The 15,466-nt window shown below is 40.7% G+C and overlaps 1 protein-coding gene across 1 annotated transcript in view; it reads left to right on the top strand.

Annotated features, from left to right (window-relative positions):
* The window catches only part of CARKD (carbohydrate kinase domain containing), a 46,099-nt gene that overhangs the window by 22,972 nt on the left and 7,661 nt on the right, over positions 1-15,466 (top strand). The window contains exons 6-8 of the mRNA XM_009701733.1: positions 11,076-11,126; positions 11,207-11,311; positions 11,705-11,825. Of these exons, the coding sequence (XP_009700035.1) occupies positions 11,076-11,126; positions 11,207-11,311; positions 11,705-11,825 (277 nt within the window). The remainder of the gene's footprint in view (positions 1-11,075; positions 11,127-11,206; positions 11,312-11,704; positions 11,826-15,466) is intronic.

Here is a 15,466-nt window from a genome sequence, read left to right as displayed (position 1 = left end):
TTGGAAAGAACCTTTAAGATCATGAAGTCCAGCTGTAAATCTCCTAAAGAAAGCATTTGTTGTGTCCTAATAGTTGTGCAGATATCCCATGCAGATATGGCAATCCTCGTCTTGGCCTGGTTAGACCCTCCAACTCTGGAGCAAACAAGCAGTCCAAGCTATTTCTCTTCAAAAGAAGGAAACAAAACCACATTTCTGCTCCACTTCTCAGCTCTGGAGTGTGCGGATTGAAGCATCTCTGCTCCCCATTCTGCTTCAAGCTTCTGAAATGCTGTTACCACATCTGGTGTGGAACTTAGCCACCACAGCCAGCTTCCTTGTAGGCAACATCAGGCCATCTGTTTTTCCCTTTCAGCATCCGTGATTGATTTTGGCCAGAGACAACTGTGCCGTTACCTCCAGGAATTCACTGCAGTTGGTATGCTGCTGCTGCTCGTTTAGACTTGGTTGAGAAAGAGTTTAGCTGCCATGTGGAAGCAAGGCTGAGGTCCCTACAACTGTCCTCTGTCAGTGCTTAGAAGCGGCGTATTTCCAAAGCTATTGGATGTTCTTTTTTCACACAGCAGCAATATTATGTCCCTATCGTATCTACCCACCACAGCATTCTTCATTCAGCCGTTCCAAGGATGTTTGCACTTCTGGTTTACTCTGATCTGATTTTTCTTGTAACCTGAGGCTTGGAAGTAGGGGAATTCCCACCTGTACCTTACCTTCAAGAGTTGTTCCTCAGGTTTGTGAGAGAACCAAGTTCCTCTCCTGCAGGGTGTTTAGTGCAGCTCCTGAGAGGACTTCGGAAATAATATTATAATCTTTGCATAGCCCTCTGCGAGAGGAGATGATGCTGCCTAGTGCTCCAGGATGTTCTGCATGCTGCTGCTGCCTAGCAGTTAGCTGAGCCTGTAACTGCCTGTGTCCTTTATCAGTTTCCAGCCTCTTGTCATCTCCTTTCCCCTATTCCTTCTGGCATGAATGTGATGTTCCTGTCAAATTTCCTGCGTCTGAGTTTGGTGGATCTTTAATGGGTACGTTAACTGGCTTTGTGCTCAAATGAACTGATACAGAATTGTCGGTGGAATAGTAGTTACTGTTGGATCAAGTAGAGAAAAGAATTCACGCTTATGAAGAGCCCTATCCTTAACTGCAGTAAGACTTTGACGTTGGAATCATCTTTGCTTTGCAGAGTTCCTTGCCTCCCTGAAGCGGTAGCACCAAATCCTGGACTCTGCCACTCCAGGCTTGCTGTGTTTTGTTTAGCAGCAGCAAAGTTAGATTGCTGTTTTCAGTAGAGCATCCTTGCTTCCCTCCTGTAAGACAGGTAGTGATTAATAGCAAGCATGGCTCTGCGTAACTCAGATTACATGGTAAAATTGACTGGGTTCTCAAACCACGTATTTGTTCCTCTTGCTCAATTCTCAATCTTTGTTTTAGCTCTGAGAGAATGTCCTGAATACCAGCCTGGGTTCTTTTGGCTGAGGCCCTATCCAGCTGCCATTTCTCCCTATTGTTGCTGCTCTTTCTCTCCCCGCAACCCCCTCGCCCTGCAATGCTACCCTCAGCCAGTCATTTGCCCTTAAAGATCTCTGCTATCTGTTGGGATATAAATTTCAGAAATCTCATTTTCTACCGCTAGTGACATCATCTTAAGGTTGTGTGGAAATGTCTTGGCTGTAGTTAATGTCTAGCAAAGGGTGGGAGAGGTCTGGGCGTTGTAATGGTTCAGCTCCATTGAGTATGCCTAGACAGAGCCCATTGGAAATTTTCTCTTTCAGGTGGATTCTCAGTTCCACCTCAACTGAGGTATCCGCCTTTCTGTGTTAGTTTTTGGTTAATTGGATTAATTTCCCCCTTTCAAGCCTCATGTCTTTGGGATTTAGGCAACACTTCACAGCCTTAATAAACTGTGAGAATGGGACCAGGTGCTTCAGTACACTATCTGCACTAGTTTTTGCAAGGTCAAGAGAACTACAGAGTACAGAGCCACCTTTTGTTGTCATAGCGGCCTGTTAAAGCTAGATCTGCTACTGCGGACCTTGAGGAGCATTTTCCTCTTGATATCTGAGCAGTCCCCCAGGTTCTGTTTGTACCAAGTATAAGACACCTGAGAAGCATCCCAGGCTAATGCCGCAGTTGATAGATGAGTAGTATTGTCTGTAGTACCTACCACCGTGTACGAATATGAACAACAGCATGTGTTACTCTTTGGAGTCAGTGCTCATACCAACTCAAGTTAGCAGAAGAATTATTTACCAGAAGGTTAATTCTTCAGTGTGTGTCACTTGCATTTGCTTCCAGCCCTGTTGATACCCTCTGGAGAATGCTCTGGAGGTTCTTGCTGTGGGGATTCAGCGGTTCCTAGGGAACTAATGTAGCAGTGAGGACATGCCGCTTTCTGGTCTCAGCCCTCAGCTAGGAGGAGGTGAGCTAGATGGGATCTTGTGCCTGTGATTCTGCAGAGACAAAAACCAGAGGACATGTACGTGCACTCACTGTGAGGATGTGTGTAAACTGTGTTTCTCTCAGCCCTCACCCAACCTCCAGTATTGATGCATATACCACAAGTAGTACTCAGTGAAAAACTCCTCTCTCACTAGCCAAGCCTCATTGCTTTCAAACAGCCCGATGAAAATCAGAGTTTGTGGACGTCTTCACCTAAGATGAGGCAGTTGCTGGGGTGGAATGCAGTTCTTCCTCTGTGATGGTGGTACTGATGTGGATAAAGCTTGGGAACGCCAGCTCGAGGCAGAGAGATCCTCTTGGTTGTGCTAAGAACTATTGCTGCTTGTGCTAAGAACTATTAGTATTCTGTGGATTCCTCACAAATGTCTTGATTAGAAAAACAGTGTTTGAAAATATGCTAACAGGACCTTAAATACAGATTTATGCAGCTTGCAAGCAGAATTTATTTTCTAATATATGTAATGGATCTTGATGAAAGTCATTCAGTGAAGTGGGATGTTTATTTGCTTTCTGTGTGCAGGCTTATATTGTTGTTTAACTCGATTTGATACTTAAAAGCATTTTCCAGCAAAACGCTGGAATTGGATACCTTTTCAACTCCTTCTGAGCATCATTCAGCTAGAAACCCTAAAAAGAAATAGGCAGTGATAAATTCCAGAGTTCATTTTAAGTTTATGTTTATTTGTTTTATTTTAACATAAGATGCCAACAGCTGACCATGAATATCTTAAGCCAAATCTAACATTAACAAAATCAACCATAAATTGGAAACCTTGTAGAATTTGCTTTGTGAGTGCAAATGTTCAGTGGATGAGACTGCATGAGAAAACTTAGTGCCTGCCTTTATTCCAATGTAGACTTTTTTTTTTTACTTTGGATTGGAGTAAACAGGGTTATTGCTTAAACTGGATTTGGATGTGTTTAGGAATGGAAGTGTATAAATGTAGCTTCTCAGGTGGTGTCTGGTTGATCATGAATTTGGAGGGGATAGCTAAAAATGAGTGCTCTGGTTTTTTGCGTAACTAGGATGGTATTTCAGGGGCTTTTGCTTTTGTTTTCTTGTGTTCCTTATGTTCAGGCATTACTTTTGATTATGTTGCTTCTTTAAGAATTTAGCGTATGATTGAGGCAGATACTAAGAAACTGTTAGCTGCAGTTTCCCGCCAAGTTTGACAGCAAGTGATGTACTTTGAATTCAAAGACGGAATCTACAAGTGGACCATTCTCTTTTTTTTCTTTTTTTTTTTTTAAGATAGAACAGTTTTGATTAGCTTGCATCTACAGTTTCTTAGCTTTGTTAGTTGTAACAACAGCTTTTAACATTTCCCGAAGCATTTAATGAGCGTGATGATGTAGTGGTGTACTCTTTGAAAGTCCTTATCACCCTCTGCTTGGCTTAAATGAAGTATTTTCCTGTGCACCTGAAAAGCTGTTTTGGAAAACAGGGCCTAGCATGTGGTACTACAGTTGAAAGACAGAAGACCCAGTTCAATTAAATGGAGCATAAACTATGAGATAAAGAAGCTGTTTGTTTCGAAGAAAGGGTATTTGTCTCTGTTATGTGACTCTTCGTTCAAGTAGTAGGAGTGGTGGTCGTTTCATATGTGAGGTTTGAGAGCTTAGTGGAGGGATTAATGAGCTAGTGATAGTTATGCATACAGGAATATATAAAGTGAAACTCGGGCAATTAGGCTAGTTGAAGGTGATTTATATAAATCTTGTCCACAAAGAGAGATTTTGATTGACATAGCTGAGCTTTGAAAGGAGGAGTTCTTGGATCAGTTTGTAGGAACTAATGAAAGCAAGTTTCAGAGTTAACTGCTTGTTTCTACCAGTGAGTAAATAAAAAAAAAAACAACTAGTTACTGAAAGTGTGGCTCCAACATGAAGAATCTTAAACAGTGGAACTCCATTTTTAATGTTTTTTCAAAACCTCCTGTGTCAAATAGAGTATATTTAGGGAAGCTTTTCTCCCCGCCAGGCCTGACTGTAGCCTCGAGCACAGCCTGTGCTTGGGATATTTGCCTACCTCTAGCTGTGCAAGATTACAAACTTCTGCTTGCCAAGGCCATTTTCCAAGCATCTCTGCCACAGAGCTGCATCCCGACCTCTGTTGCAGCTGAGTCCCTGCTAACTCTGCATTTATCCAAACTTGAAGCAAGGAATGCAGAAATGCTTCCTAGGGCTTTCAGTGCCTATTTGTAGGAATTGATTTGCAGTGTGTTGGAGTGGAACTTATTTCTTCCTCCTGGGCACCTTGGGGAGGGAGGTGTGCAGAAATGCTTTGAGCTGCAGCATTTACAGGGAAATTTTGGCTATTTCTTCCCTTTTATCTCTCTGTTCCAGACAAAACCATGGATTTAGGATAGTTGGAAGAGAGCAGCATCCATGCGGAAAATACAAGCAATTATAGGTGGCATTTCAACAGCAGTTTCTGATCCGAGGTTTCAGTCGAGGGTGCTTTGTAAAAGGGGCTGCCACTCCGTTTTGATTATTTAAGCTTGTATGAGATGTAACCAGTGCCAGGTTATGCACATTTGCATGTCTCTACCAAACCAGAGAATGTAATTACATACTTGGCATTTGCGGGTTGCAGTAGAGCACACTTCTGGTGGGCTGAAGGCAAGGTTATACTGCTTCCTCAAATGTCTGAATGTCATCATGGTCAGTGCTATCCACTATTACGGCGTGCTGAAGCTTGAACTTCTTTTTGAGCACATGGGTAAGGAGTTGTGCTGAGAGTAGGCCAAGACATGACTCTTGAAGGGACCTAGGAAATGCAGTGTTCGTTGATGGTGCAGCATCCTTAGTGAAAATTAATTACTGTTGTGGGATAGATGTGGCTTTATATATACTGCTATTGTGGTTTTCTGTTTATTTCATTAAAATTCAGTCTTTTATTGAAACCACTAGCTCTAATTTCCTGATTCTTCCCTTTGCAAACACCAAATGCCAAAATTAATTGTGTAGCTAAACCAGTTCATCATGAAAAACACAAGTAGTGATACAACTAATAATATATTAAAAGTCATCACAGGCATTCAGCTGCCAATCCACATCTAATTAAAAAAGCTGAAAAGTGTGTCTGAATCAGGTGTGGGCAAAACTGTGCATAATTGTCTCTTCCAAGGAGTCGTGGAGAACCAGCTTGTATGCTGTTGTATGCAGGCAGAGTAAACAGGAGATGTGTGTTATTGCTGGCTCACGGACGTGGGTGGAGAAGTCCAGACTGACCGCAGAGCCTTGCAGGAGGCTGTGGGTGCTCGCCGTGAGGGTACCGCTGCTACCTGCTCCTCCTGCCTCAGGGTGGCTGCTCTATGAGGACTTCCACAGCTGATTCGATGTCCTGTGATTGTAGTTGGGACCTCCATAGAAATTTATTCCTCCCTCACATGTTCCCCCCATTCCCCTCCTAGCTGTTTTTTGCAGCCACTGTCTCACACTGTCTCCTCTCCGCCTGTTCCCTTTTTCCATAACAACTGTGGAAGTGTGCGGGAGTCGTGGATGTCCGTGTTAGTGCTGTGCAGGTGAATCTTGTGTTTCATAGCACGACTGCAGGCTAGCGGATGGATAGATTGTATCGTGCTTTTCTGCATTACTCTGCCCTCTTTCATTAGTAGCCTGTCCACTCATTCCTTCAAGGTGCTTCCTCCTGCGGTCCTTTCCAGCCTGAATAATTTCATCTGTGTGTTGTTCTGGTTTCAGTGTGTTGGGGGGGTTTGTGGTTTGGTTTGGTTTGGGGTTTTTTGTGGTGGTGGTCTGTTTTTTGTTGGGTTTTTTTGTTTTGTTTTGTTTTCCAAAAAGATTGGAATTTGGGTTTGGGAATCTATTTTAAAATTCCCATGTGAAAATTGGGACAGAGTACACAGATTTATACTAAAATGAATGCATTGCATTGAAAGAATGGCTTCCCTGATAATAAAACAATTAATTAAAACACATGAATTCTTCACCCTTTACTTTGTAAATTTTCCTGCAGTAAAGCGTTACCTTTGCCCAGATAGAGCACTGGTTTCTACTGTGGCACAACTTCTTTTTCAGTTCTTACTGAGTAGGTTGCTTGCATACAAGTCCTGGATACCCAGTCAGAGAACAAAGATTTTTCAGGAAGTTGTGTATTTCAAGAGTAGAGTGGGAGTAGCTTAATTTTACCCCCTCTGGCTCTCCTCCCCTCAACCACCTCCACCAAAAATTGCAATCACTGAAATACTGTTTTGGGCATTCCTAAATGTCAAGTATTTGGTGCTGCTAACAGATGATAACTGTGTGGGAGGTTGTCCCATACAGCACCTTCATGGGATGCGTGAATCTCATTTCCTCTTTGGCTGAATTAGGGTCGAAACTTAAACTTTGGTCTTCAGTTACTGGGATAGGAAATTCTTTGTTACAAATTTGTTTCTAGCATGAGTGCTGCAGTCTTGCGGTACAGTTCATTGTCACTGATTTTAATCACAGCAGGCTGGAACCTGTTTCCCTTTTCTCATCCAAATGTTGTAGGCTGTAGAATTACTGTTTCAGGGTGCCACCAAGTATTCAGCTAACTGATACAAAGCAGAATATCTCTAGCAAGAGACGGCCCAAACTCCCATTGTTAGGACTCTTTACATGAATGATGGGAGACGGAAATTTGGGCTTAGCTGTGAATATTGCAGAGGAAGGATCTGAATTTTAGTCTTTGATATCTTAGCTAAGCAGTGTGGCCGTAGGTGATGAGGTTGGATGGCAGTAGCGTGTCAACTGTCTCCTCCTCCTCATTGTCCTCTCTGCTTTGTGACTAGTGCCAAGGTTGCACTGTGAGTCCGGTCCTTCATTTCTGGGTGTCCTCGAGTGCTTAGGAATCGAGTGAAGGAAGTGCTCCTGCCTTGGTCTGCACCAAGCTGAACCACCACTGTTGTAGTATAATATATTCTGCGCACAGAAAGATAGTCCACTGGGATATCTTGGAGCTACAATCTCCAAAATCTTAATGTTCAAAATGCCGTTTGAATGGAAGGGCTGATGTCTTGGGTTTGTCACTGATACCTGTATGTGTTGCTGTTCACTTGTGTGATTGGTGTTTGGATTTCAGGTCTGTCTTAGTAACATTTCTTAGTATTTTTAATTGGCAGTGTTCTCTTCCAAACCCTTTCCTATATAAATAATTGATACATTGGATAAAATTGAACAGATGATTCCCACTCATGGATAGAGTCCTATCAGAAACGGTTAAATAGGGTTTGGTGTGAAAGTAGAGTGTCTGAGCTGTTAATTGTGCAATTAACAGTGAAGGCTCTTCTATATGCTACAAGTGTTAACCAGGAAAGTCCATGCCAAATATTGAGATACAGATTCAGCTGAAAATTTATTTTTGCTTTCAGGAGCAAAATACTCTGCATAGAGATGTTGCCGTTATTGCTGTAAACACCTCTTATGCAAGTTGGGTTTTGTTTTTTTTTATACAGTATCTGCAGTAATAGGGTGTTTAAAAGTGGGCTTCATCTTGCCTAATTCATGGTGTCTAAAAACAAAGCAGTAAAGTGTCTCTGCTCCCTCAGTGATAGCTGAGGAGAGACAGGTATGTCTGTTGGTGGTTCATCCCACCCTAAATGCGGTGGCTAAGCTGCATGGGATGATTGCTCTCCAGTGACGAGCTGTTTGACCTTTAAATGGCAGCAGGTGAGATGGGTCCTGTCCACAATCAATAGGAAACAGAGATTCTCCAATGAATGTTGTGTCCTTCAAACGGGGGCATGTCTTATGGGGGTTCTCTTATCTCTGTTACTGCTTTATTGCAGTTACCACATTACTCCCTCCCTCCCCAGAACTTCTCTGAGATTCCTTGTGTGTCTCCAAGTTTCGGTCTGGGTTTAATGAAGGAAGAGGAGAGGAAAATAATTAGGGTAGGCTTTTTGTTGTTGGTTGGGGTTTTTTTTAATCAAAAATGAGCTTTCTAAATAAGGCAAAGGACTTTGTATCCCCTGATTATTTGTTTTATAAAGAGAGAAAGAAAAGCAAAGATCACTCAGTACATTAGATTAGAAACTGATACCTCAGAGACTCGGTACACAATGAAAGTTGCTTGGCCAGTAGGTTTTACTTAGCAAGATGAAATTTCTCTTTAGAGGTCAAATGTTTCAGGATTGTGGAGGACATGGTGGAGAGGTAGGAACTCAGAATGTTATTAGGAAGAAATGCCTTATTTCTCTGGAGTGACCCAGCCTTCCAGAAGCTATGTACCTGTATGTATAGTTCCATGCTTTCTAACTTCCACTTTTTTTATTTTTCCCTTATACTTACATTCTTTTGCTGGGCAGTGGATCTTCGAGATTCTTTATTTATCCTGTTGTTGGATACATAGAGACTAAAAGAGAAATTCTAACCAGTCTAAACCTTAACTGTTTTGGGAGCAGAACTTTGGCAAAATTAGTTCCCTGGATTGCTCATAATGCATTTAAGAGAACAATTTGGAAGGATAAGGACTTCTGAGACCTGGTGTCTTCCTTCAGAATTCCTTATGGAATCTGTTGGGGAAGTCTTTTTTGGTTTTAAAAAATGAAGTGTCATTGACACTGAAGTGTCATGAAGTGTCAATGACAGGCTTACTAAAGTTGACATACTAGAATAAACTGGTGATTCATATTAGTGGGAAGTGGAGCAGTAACCATTCTAAGTGTACTGAAGGAGCTTGGTGAAGCTGCTACTGTAAAAAAAATATTCTAATTAAAACCAGTTAGAAAATGAGGTTGCCATAAATGGAATTTGTATCTTCAAAAACTGGGGGAGGATGATCTGAATGCTTTCTTACATAGTATCTTGCTAACCTCTGGGGCTCAGTGCCCTATGATATCTAAACAGAAGAGCTTAGTGTGGTTCAAAAATAATTGGACTGTTGGATTTATACTGGGAAAAAAACCCAAACATAAACCTGGTTGCTAGATCCACAGCCTTATTTTATTATAACCAAGCGAGTCAAATTAAACATAATTGTTAACGAACTTAACACAGCAGGGGCAAAGCAGTACAGCTGCTGTGAAGGAAAATTGAGCTGTGCGCATCTGTGCCGATTAACATTAATGAATAAAGAAATGACTGTGTAATAAATTTCTTAAACGCTTTGAAAGTAAGGCTCTCTGGTTTTCAGAATGCCACAAGTAATACTAGGTATGTTTTAAGATTCTAATCTTTGCACAACTGTTAAATATACTTTTTCATAAATTTGAATAATTTGATAGTAGCTGAATGGTATGAGTTGTGTAAAACTTGAGATTGGTTCAAAATTATTGAAGTAGCTGAATAGAAGAGAAGACTTGTGGTATTCTCTTGGGATCCCAAGGAGGGTGGGCACCCAGCAGTCTGACACGCAGCCCAAGCCAAGACGTGGGCAAGCTTGTGTATGCTGTGGAAAGGTTTTTATTCTGTAGTAGCTTCTAATGTAGCTGCAGCTGTGTGTTGAGACAAGTCCTCCGGCTTGGAGCAGTGGGTAGTGTTTCAGTCTCATGCTTCCAACATGCAAAGAGCGCCCAAAAAAACAGAAGTAGCGTTGGGCTGAAGCACACTGCTAAATTCTCGTCATCCATTTAAAAATAGAAGGGAAAGATTTCTACTAGTATTGGAAAAATCAGAATCAGGTAGGAATGAGTTTGTGAGGATATGTATATTCCATAATTAATAATTCACAGGAAGCAAGGTGGGCAGTGTTTATTTTGACCACAAATCAAGAACAGAGGGACATTCAATACCCTGAACATTAATTAAAAACTACTTCCTTATTCCTTACATAAGGTCTTGCTAACCTGTGGAGCTCGGTGCCATATGATAGCTAATCTGAAGAGCTTAATAACGTTCAAAAATAATTAAACTTTTGGATGGATACCATCCTCTGTTACACAGGAAAAAGAGAAACTCTCCCACTTCAAAGACAAGTTGGTAATGAGCAACGTTCAGAAAACTTGACTGTCAGCCATTGCTCATTAAAAAAGCTTGTGTACCAGTCGTTGCCGCTGCTCCGTGAGGAGAGAGAACAAGGGCAGACAGTCTGCCAGTAGATACTGCTTGCTGAAAAAACACTTTTGCAAATGGTCTGTTGTCTGAGCCGCCTTGGTTTTGCTTTGAAAGTGTAAAACCTCCAGGCCCATGTCTTGCGTACTGCTTGTCTCGGGATGTTGGTTGTGCATAAACTCAAATACTGCAATGGGACTTTCATCAGAAAAGCAACTACAATTAGCATTATAGTTATTGGTAGATTTCTGTCATGGCAATACTCATTTGGATTTTTCTTTTTTTTTTCTTTTTAAATTGGAGATGTATGTTTACTGTGTGTGACTTCTGTTGGCATTGCATGCCTCCTACAGCAGGGAGAGTGAGTGGGATTGCTTGCTTATTTGCCTACGAACACCAAGGCGTCGGTTATGGAAACCCTGTTGACACTGCTTAGGCTTGAACCAGGGAGAGAACAATACAACTGTAAAATTACCAGTTGATATGAAAATGTCTTCCATTAGTTTGCAGGATATAACAGATTTTTTTCTATCGTACTTTGTAAAAACAACTTACACGATCAGATTTATTATATGAATTTGTTTTGGATCTTATGAGATTTAAATTAGCAAGCATCTTAAAGTTATCTGCATTTTTTGCAGGGTATTATAGAAAAATCAAAAGTGAAAGGAATTCCTATCATTATTGATGCTGTAAGTATTTTCTTGAATCAGTCAGTGGTTTGACATTTAGGAATCTGTTCAGTAACTGTTCTTCTTACTGGTTTTTGCAGGATGGACTGTGGCTCATTTCCCAGCAGCCTTCTCTTATTCAAGGCTACCAGCGAGCTATTCTTACTCCAAACTATATGGAGTTTAGTAGACTATATGAAGCCATGGTGAGCTGTTTTCCTTTTTGATACTTAAGTACGTGCAAGTTTAGTCTTTTAGTCTTTAAAAATAAACAACTTATTACTGGCTTAAACATTATGTGCTGTTTCTTATATGCGAGAGAAGCATTCTCTGGGTTTTTATTCCATGGGATAATCGCCACAACAATGCATGTTTTTAAACGGAGCTCTTTTTTAAAGAAGACCCTTTCTTATGCATTTTTTGGCACTGCAGTTGGTATAGAAAAAAATACCTGGAAAGACCGATGCTGCTGCTTTTTGTTTTTTTTTAATTGCTGTCCACCCCCCTGCCCCTGCCCCGCATATGCTGAAGTAGCGTGTGTTAGAATATGTTGTTCTAGTAGTAAAATATGTACTGTGTATGGAATTCTTGTGTTGTAGCTTAGAGACCCTGTAGACAGTAGTGATCATCATGGATGTGTGTTAAGACTCAGCCAAGCCATGGGGAATTTGACAATTGTTCAAAAGGGAGAAAGAGATCTTATTTCAGATGGAGAGAAAGGTAAGTGAAGCCTTTTGCTTTTAGCAGTGTGATTTTTGTTATTGTTGTTTTTGTTTTGTTTGCCTTTGGTTGTAGTCTAGTGGTTGGACTGTATAGTAATTGGTTGACTGTATTCCCCTGAAGATTGAAGGGAGGGATGGCTGTCTGCAGATCATCTTTAGACAATTTGTGTAAATTGCTATTTTAAGAGTGCAACTTAATTTATTTGCTGAAAAAAAGTTGCTGGGTTTTATTTCTCATTTAAATGGCTCTAACTTACGTTTTACATTATGGAGGTATTAAGAAATTAATTTTTTAATCTTTGGACTGTTTTAAAATCCTTGACTGAGATGGTCTATGTAAGTGCAGATGTCATTGCTAAATTAGTGCAGAATAACATTGCTGTTTCACCATACATTGGCGTGTGTGAAAAATGAAGACATCTTGAGGTTCATGAGCTGCTCAGTTCCTTGATACTGCCCATCATGGGGCTGTAGCTTAGCATGTACATGTATGACTTGTACGTTTGCCCTGACAATTAAAAAAAAACCTCTAGATTGCCTTTACATCTTTTTAAAACAGTCATTTACTAATATAGTTAAAGTATACTTAATAAAATCAATGCTTTTCATATGGATCATTTACTGTGATCAGTATAAAATTAATTCATGAGTGCCTTCACACGTTTTGACTATGCGGTCTTATTTCATATACATAAAAAGGAGCAGCTCTGCTTCTCATTACTTGAAATGCTAATCTCTGATAAATGTTTATGCTGCTTCAGAACTGTTTTGTATATACAGTCCAGTTTTTGTTATTGGGAACCACGGGAGTCTTCTGTAACAGAAAAACAGATGTAACATTACAACTGCTTTGCGCAGAGCCACCTTCCACATACCTCGTTAGTACAGGTGTTATAGCAGACTGTGAAGCAAGCTGGGATCTGGAAGCAATATAGTTACACCTGTATGGGGAAGGACTTTGGTTGGTCCTATAGTACCCAAGTTGCCCTGCGTGAAATCTGCTCTCACGTCCGCACTCAGAGCAGACTTGATTTGTAACCTTGGACAGTCAGGCCAGGCTTAAGGGAGGATGAATCCTGCCAGAGGATAGAAGATCCTGGCTCCAATTTATGCCAGCTGGAGAGCTTTAGGGCACTGTAGTGTATCTTCTTTCTCTGTTTTTATGTCAACCATGTTCTTTTTATGCAGGATTGTTACTTTTTTAATGAATGTCAGGAAAACTGAGTGAGCACTTTAGATTGAGCACATTACCTAGTATCTTTTCTCCCTTTGAGCTGTTATTCTCAAGACGAGTGTACCCCACAATTGCTGAAGAGAGGGGACACTCCGTCTCCATTGTCTCTTGTCATGCAGGATTCAAAAAAATGGGAAACAACTCTTCCCAATTTCAATTTTGAATGTTCAGGTACATTCACAAACTGGCACAAGTTTGGTGTATGTCTTGTGTGCTTTTGGGGCTTTTCATTGTGTTGTTTTTTTTCCCCACCTTGTTCTTTGTTCTGTTCTGATATTTTTTTCTCTTAGTTAAGTGGCTTTTTGATTTGAAATAAAAACAGGTATGTGCCTTTATAGCCATTGTTTGATGTCCAGCTATAGGCTGCTTTCTTGTTCTTACCTTGGTTCTATCACTGATGCTTTGTCTCTCCTGGATTACAGACATTACAGGCAGCATTGCTGAACTGTAAGAAAGCAGATGTCAGGTTTAATACAGGTTATAATGTTTGTTACAAACACTGTTTTTAGGGTTTGTGTTGCTTGCAAGAAGGTTCCTGAGAGTTTTGCAGAAACTTCAGCTTCCTTTTTTGCAGGACTTCAGCTTCCTTTTAACAAGAATGTTCTGTGGGTCTGGAGCTACTGTCAGTCGATTTTTTAAAAGCTTCTCAAATGCAAAATTACGTTAAGAAAGAAAATTCTACTGTCTGCTCTGTGCCACAACATGGAACATGTTGTCATGTCACTGACTGAATTCTCTCCCAGGTTTTTCACTCCTAACTTCTTTTTTCATCTGTCTGTTCTTTTGATCTGATGTCATTTTTTTTCAGCTAAGACAACATACATCATGATTCCAGTGTGAGGGAAATCCAGATCATTGGATCAGGCCAATGTCCTCTGAGCACAATCAAATATTATGAAAAGATCTGTGTACTCTTCTTGCCTTTTATTTTTCATGTCATCATCCGTTTGTACCTATTTTTAGGCATTTCCTGCTTGAGCTCATGTGCTTAGCACACTGATACTGTGGTTTCCATATGTCACTTTTAAACTTTCTTTGGGAATATACTGCAGGCATGCTTTCGGGGGGGGGGCGGGTGGGAGTAAGTCTCAATGCTCTCCAGGAAAACCAGAATTTGCAAACTTCTATATGTAACTTTAGTGTTCTGTGCTTGGCTGTTGTGGAAGGAAGGCCTTTTGAGGATGCTGAATTCTGCAGCAGGGAAGAATGGCTTGGTGAATACTTTACAGCTTAGAGTGGTTGTAGTGGTTATTTTCACAGTACTTTTATTCATGAGTCTGTGGGAAGTTCAGTAGGCAATTTACTTCTGTTAGCTGAAGACAAAAAAGGTTATCAGGTGATTCGGTAGTGAGCTGGAACTACAGGTGTTGGTGAAGGATTACCGTCAGTAGATAGCTTTGTAGTCTAAGCAGACAGGCACAATAAATTCTGATTGGAAGGTGAAGCTTAATAAATTCAGATTAAAAGTGAGGCAGATTTTATTAACACACAAATTAGCTATGACACTAACGTACCTAGAACTTTGATAGATTGCCAAACTGTGAAGTGTCTGGACACCTTTGAGGTTTGTTTTTACAGATCAGATTAGATGATGCAGGTGGTTCCTTACGGCCTTAAAATCAGTACTGAATCACATACGTGGCCTCTGTGAAATCAGTAGCAGTCCTCCACTATAAAGGAGGTTTTTCTAAAATTTGTCTCCATTTCAGTTATGAGCTGCCAACTGCCCTGTAAACGTAATCACCAAGATTGTAAATTAAGTTTTATATACTCTTTTTCTCTTTCCTTTTGCAACTTCACATTATAGCTTGGTCTACAGTTGTTGATTCCCTGCTCTACAAAGATGAGCTTCACCATGCTCTTGGTAGGTGATATCAGTGCCATCACTGACCAGGGTAGGAATGAGTACTCAGCCTGTGGGTAAAAGGTAAGTCAGCTTTTATTCACTATGGCACAGCTCTCTAAGGTCTTCTTTTTATTATTCTTTGGAGAACTGGTCAATAATAAAGTGTGGTTATACCAGTCTTAGTTCCTAACATGTTTAAAATTTGGTTAGGTCCTTGAAGTAGAGGATTTAGATTTTTTTTTTTTTTTTTTTTTTTAATGTTACGAGTTTTTCTGTATTTTCCCCAGCACTTGTGTTTTTCCTCTCCTCCCTTCCAAAAGGCATACTTTACAGGTAACCAGCCTGCTGCTGCCTGTGACTACTTTTACCTGGAGCCAGTAGCCATAGTTTCTGTCTAGTTGCCCAGCTGCAGCTATGGTGAGGAGAAACAAAGCAGCATGTGAGAGGGATTATTGAGTACTGAATATGGGGTAAAAAGCCAACTCTTGCCATAGATCTGCAAGCAGTACTTTTCATTTCTGCCATTCCTTCCCTATACGGCTGGAAAGGAAGCTATTCA

This window comes from Cariama cristata, unplaced genomic scaffold, assembly GCF_000690535.1.
Source record: "Cariama cristata isolate BGI_N322 unplaced genomic scaffold, ASM69053v1 scaffold8990, whole genome shotgun sequence".
In the NCBI taxonomy this organism is placed as follows: domain Eukaryota; kingdom Metazoa; phylum Chordata; class Aves; order Cariamiformes; family Cariamidae; genus Cariama; species Cariama cristata.
Note: the sequence above shows the minus strand (reverse complement) of the source record. Positions and strands in the feature narration are given on the sequence as shown.